This window comes from Ailuropoda melanoleuca, chromosome 16 (genome assembly GCF_002007445.2).
Source record: "Ailuropoda melanoleuca isolate Jingjing chromosome 16, ASM200744v2, whole genome shotgun sequence".
Classification (NCBI taxonomy): Eukaryota; Metazoa; Chordata; class Mammalia; order Carnivora; family Ursidae; genus Ailuropoda; species Ailuropoda melanoleuca.
In genome coordinates this window covers 7,872,866-7,892,809 of record NC_048233.1, presented here as the reverse complement: position 1 = coordinate 7,892,809, position 19,944 = coordinate 7,872,866, and the positions used below count along the sequence as shown (strand labels likewise).

At 42.8% G+C, this 19,944-nt stretch overlaps 1 protein-coding gene across 2 annotated transcripts in view; it reads right to left on the bottom strand.

The window, feature by feature from the left end:
* The window catches only part of LOC100481182 (antigen WC1.1), a 50,871-nt gene extending 43,762 nt beyond the window's left edge, over positions 1–7,109 (bottom strand). For both annotated transcript variants that reach the window (XM_011228697.3, XM_034645814.1), the window contains exon 1: positions 6,973–7,109. In XM_011228697.3, the coding sequence (XP_011226999.2) occupies positions 6,973–7,048 (76 nt within the window). In that variant the 5' untranslated portion in view covers positions 7,049–7,109. The remainder of the gene's footprint in view (positions 1–6,972) is intronic.
* Positions 7,110–19,944: the final 12,835 nt, after the last annotated feature.

Sequence of the window (19,944 nt, the reverse complement as noted above, 5' to 3'; positions counted from 1 at the left end):
AAAAATCAACAAGAGAAAGAAAGCTGGAAAATTCACAATATGTGGGAATTAAACAACACAGTCCTGAACAACCAATGGATCGAATATGAAGAAAATGCCTTGGGACAAACAAAAGTGGAAACACACATGCCAACACTTACGGGATACAGCAAAGCATTTCCAAAAAGGAAATTTATAGTGATGAATGCATATATTAAGAAAAAAAGATCTCAAATAAACAACCTATCGTTACACTTTGAAGAACCTGAAATAAAGAACAATTTAAGCCTAAAGATAGCAAAAGGCAAAAAACAAAAAAGATTAGAGCAGAAATTAATGAAATCAAGAATAAGAAAACAATACAAAAGGTTAATAAAACTAAGAGATGATTCTTTGAAATTATTTTTTTAAATGACAAAACTTTAGCTAGATTAATCAAGAAAAAGAAAAAGAGACAAAATCGTAAATGAAAGAAGGGTCATTACAATGGATCGTAAGAGACTCTATGAACAATTATATGACAACAAATTGGATAACCCAAAAGAAATGGATAAATTTCTTAGACCATTCAAGCTACCAAGACTAAATCATGAGGAAATAAAAAATCTCAACAGATCAGTAATGAGTAAGAAGATTGAATTGGTATTTTAAAACCTCCCCAGGGGCGCCTGAGTGGCACAGCGGTTAGGCATCTGCCTTCGGCTCAGGGCGTGATCCCGGCGTTATGGGATCGAGTCCCACATCAGGCTCCTCCACTAGGAGCCTGCTTCTTCCTCTCCCACTCCCCCTGCTTGTGTTCCCTCTCTCACTGGCTGTCTCTTCCTCAGTCAAATAAATAAATAAAATCTTTAAATAAATAAATAAATAAATAAATAAATAAATAAATAAAACCTCCCCAAAACAACAACAACAATAAAGGCCAGAAACAGATGGCTTCACTGATGAATTCTACCAAACATTTAAAGAAAAATTAACATTAATCCTTCTTAATCTCTTCCATAAAATAGAAGAGGAAAGGGTGGCTCAGTCAGTTGAACATCTGACTCTTGGTTTCAGATCAGGTCATGATCTCACAGTTGGGGGAATTAAGCCCTGAATCAGGCTCCACGTTCAATGTGGAGTCTACTTCAGATTCTTTCTCCCTCTCCCTTCCCCTCTGCCCATATCCTCCCTCTCTCTCTCTCTCAAATAAATGAATAAAATCTTTTTAAAAAGTTGAAGAGGAAAGAACACTCCCCAAATCATTTTACATTGTCAGCATAAACATGACACTGAAGCTACATAAGGACACTACAAAAAAGAAAGGTATAGGCCAATGTCTCCAATGAACATAAATATAAAAATTCTCAGCAAAACATTAACAAACTGAATTGAACAGTACATTAAAAGGATCATATACCATGATGAAGTGGGATTTATTACTGAGATCCAAGAATGGTTCAACGCTTCAAATCAACAAATATAATACACCACATATAAAGGATGAAAGATAAAAATCGTATGATCATCTCAATAGATGTAGAAAAGGTGACAAAATTCAATATCCTTAAATGATCAAATCTCTCTGAAAATTGAGTATAGAAGAAACACACCTCCACATAATACAAGCCATATATAAGAAACCCACTTAATATCATTCTCAATGGTGAAAGGTTGAAAGCTTTTCCTCTAAGATCAAGAACAAGTAAGGGTGTCTGCTCTCACCACTTTTATTCCACATAGTACAGTAAGTCCCAACCAGAGCAATCAGGCAAGAAAAAGAAGTGAAAGATCCAAAGCACAAAGGAAGAAGTCATACTGTCACCTTTTGCAGGTGGCTTTACATATAGAAAATCCTAAAGACTCAACCAAAAAACATATCTAATCAAAGAGTTCAGTAAAGTTGCCAGATACAAAATCAACATGTAGAAATCAGTTGTGTGTCCATACAAAAACAAGGAAATATCTGAAAAAGATATTTTTAAAACCCACTTCATTTATAATAGCATCAAAAGAAGAAAACTCTTAGGAATAAACTTAACCAAGGAGTTGAAATTTCTGGACATTGAAAACTAAAAGACTTTGATTTTAAAAAACTGAAGAAGACACAAATAAATGTAAAGATATACTTTGCTCATGTTTGGAAGAATTAATGTTTTTAAAATATCCATGCTACCCATAGTCATCTATAGATTCAATGTAATTCCTAACAATTCCAATCATATTTTTCACAGAAATAGAAAAAAACATCTTAACTCTGTAGGGAACAAGTAGGACTAGGACTAGGCTCAACTAAAAAGCTTCTGTAGAGCAAAAGAATGATCACCAAAATAGAAAGGCAACATATGGAATGTGAGGAAATATTTGCAAGCCATCTATCTGATAAGGAGTTAATATCCAAAATATATAAGGAACTCATACAAATCAATAGGCAAGAAGGAAAGAAAGAAAGAAAGAAAGAAAGAAAGAAAGAAAGAAAGAAAGAAAAAGAAGGGAAGGAAGGAAGGAGAGAGGAAGAAAGGAAAAAAGGAAAGGATAGGAAACGAATGGAAAGAGGAAGAAGAAAGAAAGAAAGAAAAAGAAAGAAAGAAAGAAAGAAAGAAAGAAAGAAAGAAAGGAGAGAGGGAAAGAAGGAGGAAGGAAGAAGGGAGGCAGGAAAGGGAAAGGAAGGGAAGGGAAGGAAAGGAAAGGAAAGGAAAGGAAAGGAAAGGAAAGGAAAGGAAAGGAAAGGAAAGGAAAGGAAAGGAAAAGGAAAGGAAGGAGGGAGGAAGGGAGGGAGGGAGAGAGGAAGGAAGGGAAGGAAGGCAGGAAGGAAGGAAGGCAGGAGGGAAGGAAGGAAGAAAATAACCTAATTTAATTAAACCATAAGAGACTCTTAACTATAGAGAACAAACTAAGGTTGCTGGAGGGAGGTGAGTGGGGGATGGGCTAAATGGGCATTAAGGAGGGCACTTGTTGTGATGAGCACTGGGTGCTGTACCTAAGTGATGAACCACTAAATTCTACTCCTGAAACCAATATTATATGTATGTTAGCTAACAAGAATTTAACTTTGAAAAAAATTTTTTAAATTTTATTTATTTATTTGGCAGAGAGCGAGACAGCACAAGCAGGGGAACAGCAAGGGACAGAGGGAGAAGGAGAAGCACGTTCCCCGCTGAACAGGGATCCTGATGTGGAGATCAATCCCAGGACCCCCAGATCACGACCCGAGCCAAGGCAGAGGCTTAACCATCTAAGTCACCCAGGTGCCCCGTAAAAAAGTATTTTAAGTATTTAAAAAATGGGCAAAGAACTTGAATAGACTTTTTTCCAAAGAGACATACAAAGGGCCAACAAGTACATGAAAAGGTGCTCAACATTACTAATCATAAGGGAAATGCAAATAAAACCATAATGAGAAAACCACAACCTCACAGGTATTAGAATAGTTACTATCAAAAAGACAGGAGATAATGAATGTTGGCGAGAATATAGAGAAAGGGGAACCCTTGTGCACTGTTGGTGGGAATGTAAATTGGTGCAGCCACTGTGGAAAACAGAGTTTGTTATAAATTATAAATTCTTGTTTTGGTGACCAGCCACACTGGACTGTTCGCTTCAGGGGCCGGGGAACACCTCCTTCGTCTCCGCTGGGACCTCTGCGCCTAAAGAACTGCAAACGGTATACATCGACTTAAAACCCTACCAGCCCACCTTAAACCCAATAAACATTTGTGAAATTAAAGTCTAGATAGGGGCGCCTGGGTGGCACAGCGGTTAAGCGTCTGCCTTCGGCTCAGGGTGTGATCCCGGCATTGTGGGATCGAGCCCCACATCAGGCTCCTCCGCTATGAGCCTGCTTCTTCCTCTCCCACTCCCCCTGCTTGTGTTCCCTCTCTCGCTGGTTGTCTCTATCTTTGTCGAATAAATAAAATCTTTAAAAAAAAATAAAAATAAAAATAAAGTCTCAATAAATCCAAAAAGGATATAATGGAAAGGCCATGGTGTGATTTAACATATTTTTAAGTGGCATTCAAATCAGTGACAAAAGACAAAAACAGAATTCAGGAAATAATACTGGAAAAATAAAACAATGTTAGATATCACTTCATATCATTCAGTAAAATAACTTATGCATTTATCCAGTATTGACATATATTTTTTCAGAATTTTTAAAAGATTTATTTATTGAGAGAGAGAGACCAGGCAAGCAGGGAAAGAGGCAGGGAGAGAGGCAGAGAGAGAATTTCAAGCAGACTCTATGCTGAGCACAGAGCCTGACTTGGAGCTCAATCCCAGGACCCCGAGATCATGACCTGAGCCAAAATCAAAAGGCAGACGCTCAACTGACTGAAACACCCAAACACCCCTCTAGCATTGACATCTATTTAAATATATTCACAAAATTATTAGAATAAAGATGAAATGATTTATTTAAAATTGAAGCAGAGAAGAGCTTTCTTAACAAGGCTCTGAAAGTGGGGGGGGGAAGGAAATTTTTACAGATTTGACTATTAACATTAGACCTTTCCACGCATCTCAAAACATAGGAACAATAAAATGAAAATAAACCGGGGGAAAGATTTGCAGCCTGTAAATGGAAAAATTCAATAGGGACAATTGTGGACCCAAGTCGTCTGGGTTCAAATCCTGCCTCTGCTACTCACACCTGTCTCACAAGTGATTGAACTTTGCTTCACCTCAGTTTTCTGATCTGTTTTTTGAGATAAAAATATCGTTTGCCTTGTAGGGCTGTGGTGCACTCACATGAGTTCACAGAAGTGGCTGGTAATCTTAGTCACAGCCATCGTGGTAGTAATAGTATGAAGAGCTCCAATATAAATCATGACAAAAATGACAAACATCCCAAGTTTAAAAAGACAGACGTCATTAGCAAGTAATTCACAAATGAAGGGTTAAATTAGCTAATATATACCAGTTTTTGCTTATGAAACTGGCCCAGTTTCTAAAACCTGATAAAAAGCCAATGGTGGTGAGGAACTGGAAACTCTCTCATACAATGTTGGTGGGAATAAAATTTAGTGCGAACATTCTGGCAGGCAATGGCTCTTCGTGTACAAAAGCTCTGGGAGTATTCACAGCCCATAAAGCAGCAATTCCACTTTTAGAATGTTATTAAGAAAAACGATCATGAAGTGATTTACATTTAAAAACAAGGAAGTTCAGAACGTGTTTCATAAAAGCCAAAACACTGAAAACAACTAACTGATCAAAGCGGGTGATTAGGTGAGTATATTGCGTTTTGGTCATATAATGAAATAATTGGAAACAATAATTTTCCATAATACCCCTGTAATAGGCCACATTTTTTAATACTACCATAAAAGGTTCTTAGTGTGTAAAAGAAGAATAACAAGATGTCCAAAATATATTGTTAATTTTTAAAAACAGTTTATAAAATAATAAATACTGAATTGTCCAATCTTTGAGGGTCTATGTTTCTGTGTAATGGCATAAACTGTGTTTCAAAGGATAATCTTTTGCCAATGCCCATCGTGGATTTAGCAGTGGAGACTCCTGTAACATGTGCCCAACTCAGAAATTATCAAATGCTCCAAAAGGCCAGGACCATTGTTTTACAAAGAGCAAGGCCCAATGTTGTATGAAACAGAATAAATTTTTAGTAGGATACACTGAATGGTATTGGTTCTGGGAAAATAAAAGGAACGCTTGCTTTGGTGAAATGTTCTTGCAACTTAAGTTACTATTGAAGAAATTTCCTATTGTTTTTCTAGTAAGAAGAGGGGGCCTTATCTGAGAACACTCATTGTCTCTCACTTTTGCGGGACCAAAACCCTCATCTACACCTCGGAGTCATCAAGAGAAAAATCTTCATTATCATCTGGCCAACACTCATGGAGCAGAAACTTGGAGGGATGGGGATTCCTTGAGGAGAATCAGGGAGGGGCTGAGAGACTGAGCTCTAGAAGGAAGACAATGAGCACTGACAGCAGTCAGAGCTGTAAGCAGTCTCACCCTGGACCAGCACCCAGATCTGAAAGACTGCTTCCTCCAGGCAGAAGGCTAGGGTTTTCGTAGCCCCATCCTTGATGCCTGCCATCTTCTGAGTCCAAGGCTCAGTGGAAACCAGCTTGCAGAGAGCGATAGAAGAATGCAGGAGAGACGAAATGCACCCTCCAGAATTCAGAAAGGACTAGTCCAGGATTCCAGTAAGTCAGGAAATGAGTCACGAGCACTGGGCCAGGGACTCAGGAGACTTAATAGAACTGTGCTGCGCATCAGTTAATCTCTGTTAATAAGAGGCCTCTTGTCATGGCTGCAGGTTGCTCTGCTCTACGACAGACACTTGGTAGGAATAGGTGAGGCCAGGAGGAAAAGACTCTCACAGAATCCATTGAGGGGTCAGCGCCACAGTCAAGCACAGAGAAGGCAGTGGGACTGAAGGAGAGGAACCAGAGAGGAGAGGCAGGTGTGAGATTATCTATGATCTGGTTACATACGGGACATGGCACTCCCGACAGTGTGGGCACTGTGTGCTTCACAGAGTAACCGACTCAGTCACTTCTCAGCAGCCCTGTTCCTCCCGCACAGACAGCCCTCACATGCTCCGCATACCCCCCTCACACCCACTCTACAGACAGACACACAAGCACATCACTTACAGTCACATAAACATCAAACACGGAAACCCTGATGGGGTAGTCCTCTGCAAAGTGGACAAATGCAGTATGCAATGACCCCAGAGACACAGCTGAGGTCAGTCGCTGGTCCTTCCCATACACAGGGAGCCACCGGGACTAACCAAACACTCCCTGAAAACAAGGGAGACATGGAAGCTGACTGACACTGACTCATCTCAGTCTGGGTTCGATATCATTTCTCTACAAAATCTGCCACTATGACCAGTTGACACCCCCTAGGCGAAGACCCAATATTCGCAGTCAATGCGGTTCCTTTTTGGTCAAAAACACTGGTTTACACTGAGGCTCTGGCTCCCTGACTCCAGAAACCTTTCTCTTCACCCCTTACTGTTGATCCCAGGAAACTCACTTTGAGCAGCCACCATGGTGCTGAGGAGGAAACAGAGTCCCTGAAGAGAGAGATTCAAAGCCATCCTGACCCCCATGTCATCAAGGTCACAGTCCCAGCTGCAAAATAACGCTGCAAGGAGGTATCAAGACACCAACAAAGGTCTACAGTAATGGGAGGGGAGAAGATAAACACATCCTCTGACATCCTCCCTACTGAGAGCCAATAGGGACCGACTTTACCATGTAAGATGCGATCGGAGACTTCATCTACCACTTTCTAAAGCTCAAACACCAATTAGATTCTGAATCTCCAAAATCTCCTTATATGAACAACATGGCCTTTTGACATCATGTTTCCTTAGGTCTCTGAGAACCAGGCCTGCATGATGGGGGCTGAAGTAGAAAAGTTACATCAAAAAGCAGGAGTGGCTTTCTCTCCCCTAAGGGTCCTGGCTGCTGGTGGCAGGCTGAAATCTTTGAGGGTCAGAGTGCCGCGATCAGTTACCATTTGGCCCAGAAGTGGAAGTTTTTGGTGCAATCAAGCCTTGTTCTTCTCTGTGACTTAGCTCATGGCTGAAACAGAGAACCACAAGGAAGTGAAGTACAAGAATAATTATCACATAAGCCAGCGGAAAATGAGGACCAGCAGCATAGGAATTCACAGGTGAATGCGGAGGGGTGAGGTGGGAACCAAGTGGAGGAGTGTGACTATTGGTCTTTCTCCCTTCTTAGAACAGTCTGGAGACTGGCGACCTGGGGCACAGAGGAGCTCATAATAACAAGGGGCTTTCATGGAATCTAACTTTTCCCCTTCAGGGATCTTTTTTAGCCTTTAAACCATTCTGTCCTGCCTACACCTGTCCCCAGGGGCTAAATACTCCTTTACCAAGATGAGGAGGCACTATAATCTATAGGGTATTTAAAAACCTGATCTGCTAGAAAGCTGGGCTGGTACTAAGGGCTCAAAGTCCATGGCCTCTCTGTCCCTGCAACCCCTTCTTCATTCCAGAACCATCCTTGGGTATCACTCACTTTCCGTCTGCTCCAGCCAAATGACTGATCCACTTGTACCATTTTTCTTCCTGCATCCACCCCCCGATGCACACACACCTTTCTGGAATCTCTCTAAAACCCTAGTTTGGTGTAGTGTGAAGATGAACCCCATCATATCCTTGCTATCCCTAATACACTTATTCACTCTCTTCTCATTTTTAATGGTTTTACTGTTAGTCACACCAGGGAAAGAAACAAGGGGAGACAGAACCAACAAGCACTCAGGAGATATGAGTGCTCACTGAGGTAAAATTTGTGAGTTACTGGCATCGTGCATAACACACCATCTGCTAGCATTTACTAACATCCTCTCCACACGTTCACATGTAAACACTGTGCCACGGGCTCAGAATAAAACAATGAACAGACACTGTCCCTGCACTCACGGGGCTCACAGTCTAGCTGGTGGTCAAAGATGTTATACAGACTAAGCATATATGAAATTGTTTCACAACAGATGTGAAAAATGTATAATGAAAAAATCCCATGCATGATGAGGGTTACCACATGGAGGTTGTGGGGAAGCCAACTCTCCCCAGAGGAAGCTTCTCTTTGGAAGGGATATTTCAGCTGACACAAATGAAGGAGTTGGAGCTTGCCAGGAAAGTCAAGTCCCTCAACTCAAGCCTTGTGGCCCCTCTCTAGAATCTCCCATGGCTGGTAACCACTCCCTTCCAGATTCAGAATGTTTACACACTGAAATTCTGTTCTTCTCGTTCTTGCTCTTATTTCAACCACACCTGTCCTTCACCTCAACCTCTCTCCTCCCTTGAATCTCTTGCCCTACTTGAGATAGAATGGACTAAGAGTGGGAGAAAGAATTAAAGATTAGATCACCAAGAGGCGTATTTCAGTTGACTGGGGCATAAAGATGTAGAGCCAGGCCCCAGGGGGTTCAGAGTTTGAAAGAACTAAGCTGATATTATGGATTTGTGAGGAACAGTGAACAAGAGCAAGAAGGACAGCGCCGCCGCCATTTTCTTCAAATGTGTACCATGCCACAAAGAGCGATGCTACTTAACTGGCCCTACTATGTTCATGTTTTATGGTGAAACATGACTTCCCATAGAGCCATGTTTTTGTGCAGTCACGGGAGTGGAGTTTCAGGAAGCTCCAGCCAGTAGGAGCCAAAGTTTGGGAGAAAACACATGAAACTCTCAGGCTGAGGCAGAAACTACTACAGAGGACAAAGACAGCTATAAAATCTGTACAGTCTGTCTATAATAAAAAAATAGATAACCAATGGAAATCCGTCTGATGGAAGAACTGCAGACTACCCTCCACGACTTGCAGATTCATAGCAGAATGAACTCAGTCAAGCTGATCCACTGATATTACTCATTATCGATGGATACCACTATTAAGAGAAGCTACGCCCTCATCTACCCGGCAGGCATCAAGACAAAAGAAAAGGAAGCTTCCTATCAAGCCAGGTTTCACATTCACTGCTTCTCTTCCCTTCAGCATTATATGATGCTATTTCGAAATCATACAGAATCTTTGCACCCCAGCCAACAGGTTGACAACTCTACCCTCTTGCTCCAGCTCACACTCCATTGATTATTTTGTCCTCCCTGTCACCCACAGAGTATGAGTGGCACCCTGATACTGTACCCCCTCTGTTCAAAGAGTCCTCTTAACTTCAGACCCGGGGTTCATCAGCTCAGTACCCCCTACATAAGCAGCTCTGAACCTCGGGCCCATTGCTGGTTCTTTCATGCACCAGTATCTGGCAGTGAACGCAGAGGTCGGCCTACATCCTCCAGGATTAAACAGTTACTTCCTGTACCACCAGTTCTAGCTGGACCCCTCCTCAACACTCCACTGCTCCCCACAGCTGCCTCTCAATCTTTACTAACTGGTATGAACCACTATTAATCCAGAAGCCTCTAAAGCCACTGAGCCAGGCCTGCAAGGGTTCATGGTCAAGCCTGAATCAAAGGCAGAAAGACTCATGGGCAGTCAGGCAGTAGTCCTAGCCTTTCTTCCCCCACTGGCCCACAGAGGTAGGGTAGGCCCTAACACCTTCACTCCCATCGAGCATAGAAAGTCCCAATTACTCACTTCCATGTTCAGCCATTTTTCCTTGGCAGCCATTTCCTCTACACAGTCAGGAGAGGAATATAGTAAGGCTACAACATCAGCTTTAGTGGTAAACGTGAAACTTCTCAGGACTTGATAAATATTCCTGTTCAGGGTCAGTTCACATCTTAGATGGGATACAGATGGTCCACATGGCCCTCAGAACATTCTGGTCCTTACCTACTGCTGTGGAGTAGAAGGCACTGGGTTAGGCACATGTCCTCATTTGGTTCTTTAAGGGATTGAGGTCTAGAACAGGAGCAGAGAGACGGGCCTTGGCCTGAGAGGAAATGACTCTGGTCTTGGAGACAAGGGACAAGAGTCATCCGACTAAGCATTGGTGCTACCACCAAGGATGAGCAAAGGGAGAAGACAATGTATTATAATAATAATAATAATAATAATAATAATGTATTATATCGTGGTCTGATTACTTCTCTCGGTGAAATAGAAAACAAAACTACTGGTGGAAGGAAGTGGTTAGTAAAAGGTTAGTAAAAGGTTTAGAGAGAGAAGCAAGTTTGCAATTGCACCTGATGAGAATTGCATTATTATTATTCAAATTGCATTATTTCATTTATCTGATAGAACACTGAGCTTCCAGAGTTAGAAACCCAGAAACCCACCTGTTGACAAAACAAATATAAAATTTATTGAAAAGGCCTGAAGCAGTTCACTGAGCCAATGAACCAAAGGAAGAGTCTCTGGGGATGGAAGCTGAGACCAACCACTGCCAGGAGTCTCTGCATTGACCTGTTCTGTTCTTGTCTGCTTGCATTCTTTTCTACTGCAGACCAGCTCTATCCCATTCTTACCTCAAGAGGCAAAGGGGTCTCTCCTTCTAGCTGCAGTTTGACAAACCCAGACGAGAACACTGGATGGCCTAGCTTAAGTCTTATGCCCATCCCTAGACCAGGAGCTGGGCTCAGAAGGATAAGCTACTCTCTCTGGCTCAGCCTGCATCAGGTGCTCAGGCTTTGAAGTACATTTCCAAAAGTTAAGAGGGGTAAGAAAAGACAAGGGGATGGATAGGGGCATGCTGTGTACAATAAAATGCCAAAGTTCCTCTTTTGGGTTCTTGGACTCAATTCTAACAGGGGGCGGTAGAGGGAAGGGCTTCCCCCATAACACCAAGTGATTCTGCAACACTAGCAGGGTGTCTAAGAATTCAACTCAAGGGGTGCCTGGGTGGCTCAGTCGTTTAAGCGTCTGCCTTCAGCTCAAGTTATGATCCCAGGGTCCTAGGTTCAAGCCCCAGATCGATCTCGATGCTTGGTGGGGAAACTCCTTCTCCCTCTCCCTCTTTCTCCTGCTCCCCTTGCTATGTTCTCTCTCTCATCTTTCTCTGTCAAATGGATTAAAAAAAAAAAAAAAAAAGAATTCCACTCAATTCTGACACTATCTACCCAGAGAGAGCATCAGATTCCATAGGTTAAGGGTTCAGCCTTACAAGACTGTCACCGCCCCCCCCACACACACACACACATACACACTCAGGTGCCGGTCCCAAGCCCAGGTTGTTACCTGTACTCCTGACAGACCAGCTATAGATGGAGATTTACAGGAACTCCTCACCAGGTTGGTTTAATTTGCTAGAGCAGCTCACAGAACTCAGAGAAACATTTTACTTACTAGATCACGAGTTTATTACAAAAGGATACAACTCGGGAACAGCCAGGTGGAAGAGGTGCATGGGGCAAGGGATGGGGAAAGGGATGCAGAGCTTCCATGCCTTCTCCAGATAGGCCACTCTCCCTGCACCTCCATGTGTTCACCAGCCCAGAAGCTCTCTGAACCCAGCTCTTTTAGGTTCGTAAAGCTAATATAGGGAAACCTCACTAAAACGGAGTTGGGAGGTTCAGCAAGGGAAGCTTTCGTGCCCTACCACTAGGAGTCAACTGCAGACCCAATAGGAAGAACACACCTTGCACTTGGATATTACTTTATTATCCCAACGGAAAAAGGAAGGCTTCCTCCTCCCCCAGCAACCCAGCCAATGAGAGACAGTCACAATCCAGCCAATGAAAATCCACTATACTTAGAATCCCCAGTTTACTCCAAAGGACCTTTTGTTAATAACACCCTCGCAACTTCACATCTTCCTCTGTAAAAAAGCATTCCTCTCCTATGGCAGGCTTGCCTATGGTTTTGCCGAAGGTTCCTTGTCCCAGAGTATGATTCTCTGTTATTCCTGAATAAACCATCTTTTGCTAGTAAAATACCTGGCAATTTTGTTTCTTTAAGGATAACAGGTTTTATGAAGACGTCATTACATAGTCATGATTGATTATATCATTGGCCATTGGTGATTGATTCAACCTCCAGCTCCTCTCCTCTCCCCAGGTGTCAGGGGATGGAACTGAAAGTTCCAACCCTCTAAACATAATGGTTGTCTCCCCTGGAAACCAGCTCCCGTCCTTAAGTGCTTACCCAAAGCCACCTCATTAACATAACGAAATATGCCTTTATCACTTTATATCACTTATCCCAAGGGTTGTGGGAGCTATGAGCCTGAAGCTGTAGATGAAAAACAAATATATATCAATAATATATATTTGGTCATCTGAATGACCAAATATATATTTCTTATAAATCCGATTATCATGGTTACCTAACGGAAAAGTTGAATGAATCCTGGTAAAGACCATGTCATTAAGAAAGAAGATTAGTCAGCCATGGAAGATAAGTGGAATATTGAGCAAACACAACTGATGAAGAAATGAAAATATTTTTTTTACTTTACTCATTTCTTAAAATTAATTCAGAGGAAAAGTTTTCCCTGCCCCCATGGCAGGTCCCAGGACTTCTCACTACTAAATAATGGACAGTCCAAGGTCACTTTAAGTCACCAAACACATGATCAGTGCAGTAATAAGACTGTATCCAGACAGAACTCCCCTTAGACTCAGTCTGGAGGATCTTGCACTTTATAGGACACTATTCTGGTGGTCCCCTAGCCAACCCCTTTCTGCTGGGAGGAGAGTCCATGGGCTAAGTGAATATCCTCACCGAGACAGAGTCATTGCCATCCCCTACTAGACCACCTCTGGGTTCTCAGAACCAGGAATTCCCTGCCCAAATGGAGGCCAGCCTGCTCCTAGACCTGCATCAACCTCTTCCCGACACATCCTCCTAAGAGTGAACAAAGAGTAAGCAACTCTGGCCCTGAGAAGCCCTAGTGTTTGCTATGGAAGTAGGGGCACAGTTTAGACCAGGGCTTCTCAAAGTATGGATCACCCACAGGCTATATCAGCATCACCTGCTCACTGGCTAGAAATGAAAATTCTCAGGCCACACCCAGACCTACCAAATCAGAATCTGGTTGTCACAAACTTTCCAGGTTATTCTTATGCACATCAAGATTTGAGAAGCCCCGGGTTATATGGAGCAAGGACATATAAGCTGGACTGAACATACTTGCTCACAGGCCAGGCCCCTTGCTGTGTGGATGTGTGGGAATTAGAAGGGCAGGACAAGCCTCAGTCTAGCTCTCCCCACAAAGCCATGTTCTAAACCTAGCTTTCAGGCCTCAGGTTTCTCTGAGGGGATAGGAGACCCCAGGACCTTTTAGGCAAAGGATGCCTGCCCTGGACTGAGGAAAAATATCTGGCTACAGCACTGAGGCACAAAAAATGTCCAAATCCTCCTTCAAAAAATCTTCCTGCCTTGGGGCGCCTGGGTGGCACAGCGGTTAAGCGTCTGCCTTCGGCTCAGGGCGTGATCCCGGCGTTATGGGATCGAGCCCCACATCAGGCTCTTCTGCTATGAGCCTGCTTCTTCCTCTCCCACTTTCCCTGCTTGTGTTCCCTCTCTCGCTGGCTGTCTCTATCTCTGTCGAAAAAATAAAATATAATCTTAAAAAAAAAAAAAAATCTTCCTGCCTTGACACTAGGATCTCTTTCATATCCATAATCTGCTTAATGGGGCCAAGTGCCATGGAACCAAATCTAATATATTACCTTTGCAAATTCTGTATTTAGATGTCTGGCTTCGGAATTTCTGATCTATTACATTTTGATGTCTCGGTGGCAATTCCAGTTTTAACATTCTACTCCAGAAGCATAAGAGGGCTATCAAAAACAAACAGTGGCTATGCCTATGCAGAGCTCATTGAAGCCAGAGCATGCCCTTACTGGCCAATATGATGGTCTGGTCTCCTGAAACTCATCTGACAGTGTCTTGTTGGAATGGAAGTGCCACCCATCTTTGTTGGAAAGATAGACTTGTCAGCTTGCAGAGCTTGAGGCCATTAAACCTTCCAACTATATATCCAGCTTCCCCTGTTCATGAACTAGGTTTTTCAATCATCTCATACCACCCCCTCTCCCACCCCGAAGGTTACAGGTAGAAGATGCTTTTGTCATATTCTGGTAACACCCGGCCAATCTGACAGTTGCATTTCCCAGTGTAAATTAATAAAAATGATATTCTGATTTAAATTTTAAATTGTTTTCTGAAAAGTTGCAGTCAGTACACACATCTTCTTGAAAATAAAGTCACATTAACAATTAGCTTTCTTAATGGTAATAATTTATGAGTAATTATCAATGAGGAAAAGGAAGAAAAGAACGAGGATAAGGAGGAAGATGAAAAAGAAAATTCCACATATTCATTTTCATCTAATTAATGTTATCATAAAAATCTTTTCACATAGATTTGTCCACATCTCAGATTATTTATGTGTAATAATGTCCAGAAAGGGAATATTATTATTTTTATGATATTTGTAGAAGAGCAATTTACTATTAGTTAAATGACAAAAATATTGTTTCTTACCATACTGCTGTTGAAGTACCTGGAAATCCTTCCATTCTCCTCTGAATCACCGAACATTCCTGAAGGAGGAGAAAGCAAAAAAATAAATTTATCGCCTTCATCCCACTCCTCATCTAAGTCATTATCTCTTCTAAGAGTGGCTGGAATGGGAAGTATCCCAGGGACAGGAGATCTGTCAGTGACTGCCCCCCAACCTGCAAGGTACGCTTACGTCCTTTCACCTAGACATGGAATCTTTACATAGCCTTTGCTGGGTTCTGGGCTTCTGAGTTGCAAACACTTCAATGATTAATTTTTACACAGACATGTTCAAGCCAAAATGTAATCCACTCCCTGTATCAGTGTACTTGTCCAACGTGTGAGAACATCAGCTTCTACTGGGGTGCCGAGGTTCCTGGTTGCAGGTGTGCCCGTTTCAGGATCGCCACAAGATGGCAGAGCGGGGAATGACAAGTTCCTGGAAACAGGGAGCCAAGTCAAAAGTAATTACTTGTTTTTCAAAAAGATCACAGTATCTATTTCATATTCAAATGTCCTAGAATGGTCTATCAACAAGATCTCAAAGTTCCATTGTTTGAACTCTGAAAGAAATTAATGAAGATAGAAACATAGAGACTAAAGAAATGGATTAGATATATGGTATGATTGATGATGGTGGTAATGGTGATAGATAGATGATGAGAGATAGATGATAGATGATAGATAGATACATACATACATACATATACATAGATACATACATACATACATAGACAGATGATAGCTGGATGGATACAATATCTAGACATAAGGGACTTTTTAACTATGCTATCCTTTTCTTTTATTGCATTTCATTTTATATGAACTCTCCCTTCCAGCTAGTCATCAAATGATCTTTGGGTAAGAAAGAGACTGTTATTACAGCACATAGAGAAAGGAGTCAATCTTCAACTCTGCCCTCCAAAATGAGATTTTTAGGTCCCAAAAAGAAAATAAATAGTTTTGAAAGACTGTATTTTTCTAAACTTCAAATGTTTCCCTTTTGTGTATTAACAAGTTGGTTTGGTAGGACTCAGAACACAGCTGTATTATAAACCACAGCTAAAGAAGACAAAATGTAATTTAAGAGAACCACTGCAGACAGAAAGGGAAAAGAGACAGTCCTTTGCTGGGGGTGGCAGCAAAGGGTAAGGGTCAAAGGAGAAGCATGTGAAACAGAAAAGAGAAGGGGGCAGATGCTGCCTGAAAGCAACAGTGACTCCCTGCCTCCTTAGACCTAAGGCCGAGAGGAAAAGTGGGGGCAAGAATGAAAGCCCAGATGGGTTGAGGAGAAAGCCAAAAGCAGATGGGGCTTGTGCCCAATTTAGCCATTGCTGCCCTTCTCTGGTTCCCATTGATCAGACATGTTCCCAGATGTTCCCCAAGAGAGTAGTCCTAGGGTAGGTATAGAGTGAGAAGGGCGGTTAGGAAATGCAAGATACAGCCTCCCAATTCAAAATTCAACTCTGGTAACACACACTACCACCCCATTCTTCACACTCCCTCAAGCTCAGGGTTCCCACAATGCACCCTGGCAGTACACACCCACTCTGCAGCCCTCGCACCCTGGCCCTCAACATTTAAGCACACAGATATGGAAGGAAGCATTTTGTAACATCCCCAGCCCCAGAGTCCCCCGCCCCCAGCTCAGAGACAGCTTCCTCCTCCTCCCCATCCCGCACAGGAAGTTCTCAGTGGGACAAACACTGAGGGCAGCTGTGAGTCAGTCCACAGCCTTGTCACATTCTCCACTAGAAGGACCCATCTCATCCAGGTCAGCAAATATAGGTTCTCTGTCCCTGCCATGCCCATTCTTTGTCCTTGAGACTTAGGTAAATTAAAGGGAGAAGAAAACAATTGAACACATGCACTTCTCCCCTAAGTATTCTAATAGTTACTTATTAATTTCCCAAGCGTCACTAACTTATCATCTCTTTCTGCCACTCCTAAGTCCCATGGCTATATGTAAGCCCTGTGTTCTCCTATGTCTGTCATCTTAACACTGTCATGATAATAACTGATTATAAATCTCTGAAACGGGACTTGATCTCAGGTGCCACAGCTAGCACGAGGATCTGCTCACTCAGAGCCAATGCTGTCCTCCGTCTGGTGCCAGGAGTTGCCATCCCTTCCCCGTTTGAAGACTCTACATCCTCACCAGAAACTGTTCACCCAGACATCTGAAACACAGGATATACTTGCTGGAGTCCAACCATCCCTTCCCACAGGATGACATAGTGTAACCAGTTTCATAGGGTCTCACTTCCCTCAGCACTGAGATCTCATAGAGAAGGCACCGTTCTGGGCTCCAGACCCTGTTCCAGGGAATGACAGGCTGGAAAGGAGGAGCTCAACTCAGGGCTGGCGTGCCATCTCCATGTAGCATGCTGTACTCCAGAGCTTATGGTACAGGTTGACATGAGCCTACTTGCCCTCTGATAAGATCTTTGATGTGTGAGGAAATATCAGTGTACAGTCTCATCAAGGATGAAGGGGAGGGAAATTTGGGAGGCTACCAACCCAGCTGCATCCCACAATGAACCTGGCAGGGTACAAGGCAGTGGTCAAGGGAACAGACTCCAGAACCAGACCAGCAGACCTTCACTCACTGCTCTGCCACATGCTCTGTGTGACCTTTGTTTAAAAGAAAACCACAGGGGTGCCTGGATGGCTCAGTCATTAAGCGTCTGCCTTCAGCTTAGGGAGTGATCCCAGAGTCCTGAGATCAAGCCACACATCAGGCTCCCTGCCCTGCTGGGAGCCTGCTTCTTCCTCTCCCACTCCCCCAACTTGTGTTCCCTCTTTCTCTGGCTTCTCTCTCTCTCTCTCAAATAAATAAAGTCTTTTTTTAAATAAAAATTTTTTATTATGTAATGTTAGTCACCATACAGTACATCCTTAGTTTTTGATTCAGTGTTCCATGATTCATTATTTGCATATAACACCCAGTGCTCCATGCAATAAATAAAGTCTTAAAAAAAAAAAAAAAAAAAGGAAAAAAAACCACAGGGGGGCACTGGGGGGTTCAGTTGGTTAAGCATCTGCCTTCTGCTCAGGTCAAGATCCCAGGGCTCTGGGATCAAGCCAGGAGTCAGGCTCCCTGCTCAGCAGGGAGTCTGCTTCTCCCTCTCCCTCTACCTCTCCCCCCAGCTCTCTTGCTCACTCACTCTCACTCTGCTCTCTCTCTCTCAAACAAATAAAATCTTAAAAAAAGAAAAGAAAGGAAAGAAAGAAAGAGAAAAAAAAGAAAAGAAATAGAAAAGAAAAGAAAAGAAACAAAAGAAAAGAAAAGAAAAGAAAAGAAAAGAAAAGAAAAGAAAAGAAAAGAAAAAAGAAAAAAGAAGAAAAGAAAAGAAAAGCAACCACACACCCAAAATGGCATCCCTTAGGCCAAGTCCCCAAACTGGGGCTTAACAGCTAATCTAATTGCAGTCTCAACCTCCCCGGGAAATGCAGTCTTAACTGATCAGTCAGGACTTTTCTGATCAGAGCAAATGAGTCTGCCATTGTGATTGCACACCCTCTCCATCCCTGAAAGGAAGATATGAAAATCTTCATAAAGCCCCCTGCTCTGCCCCCTGTGGGAAAGCTACCTTGCCTGAAGCAACCCTTTCCTTTTGCTAGTAACTTTCTTACCCCACCCTCCTTCCTATGAAAACCCTCTATTTTGTACAACTCCTCAGAGCTCCTCTCTTCTTGCTGGGTGGGACGCTGCCCAATTCATGAATCATCTAACAAAGCCAATTCATTCTTCAAATTTACTAGGTTTTTTTAACATCTTGAATGGATTTCTTAAACTCTCTGTGTCTCGGTGGCCCCATCTCTGAAACGAGGGTAACTACTGTGCCTGGAAAATAGAGTTTTGGTGAGGATGAAATGAGTCGGCATTAGTAAATGATATTATAAGTGCTAGCTTGTAGTAGTGATGAGGTTGGGGAATATAGGTGAGGTTCAGTGGGGTGGAGTCTGGAGCCGACGACCAAGAAAGAATTCTTGAGGGGTGCCTGGGTGGCTCAGTCGTTAAGCGTCTGCCTTAGGCTCAGGGCGTGATACCGGCATTCTGGGATCGAGCCCCACATCGGGCTCCTCTGCTGGGAGCCTGCTTCTTCCTCTCCCACTCCCCCTGCTTGTGTTCCCTCTCTCGATGCCTGTCTCTCTCTCTGTCAAATAAATAAATAAAATCTTTAAAAAAAAAAAAAAAAGAATTCTTGAGGCGTCTTTGGTGCAAAATTGGTGGTTTATTAAAGCACGGGGACAGGACCCATGGGCAGAAAGAGCTGCTGCCCCGGGTTCTGAGAGGTGGCTGATTATATACCATGGGGTTGGGGGAGGTGAGGAAAAAGGGAGGCTGAGAAAGCACTTTCATATGTCAAAGAAGATTTGCAGGACACCGGAGGCCCCACCATCATCAAGCCAAGGCTGTCCACACTATCACTGTGTCCTTATCAATGAGCTGCAGGTCTTTTCCTTAGTTTCAGGGCAGCCAGGAGTGCCGAGGAATGTTGCATACATGGGGGGGTGGGTTGCAAGGTGTCAGCTTCTGCTTTGTCTTTAGCTTGCCTTCCGTTCCCTCATCATTTCCCCCCTGAACAATTTTGACCCTTAAATCTTTAAGGTTGTTGAAGGTGGAAGATCTCACCTTCTGTAACTTCTTCCTGCTGGATAGGGGTGTAGAGATGTCCCTACCTATGGGTCAATATTGGTCAGTGGGGAATGTATAGGGGGGTTACAAAAGGGGAGGCAGCTGAATCACCTGAATAACATAGATGAACCTCCTTGACTAGAAGGGATCATCTGTCAGCTGGAAGTTACGGCAGTGAAGGAGTCTTGGCACCAGGAAGGGAGACACTGGAAATGACAAAATAAGGTTAACATTGAATGAGAAAGAGAGATCTCAATAAAAGATCTTTGATAGTTGACCTTTGACAATTTTCCTCCAGTCCAGGAGTTTAAAACAATCACTAAAGGAAAGAGATCATTTAAAGCACCAACTTGAGTATCAATTTGTCAGGTAGAATCCCAGAAATATTTTGGCGGTAATTTGGACTGTATACACACCATT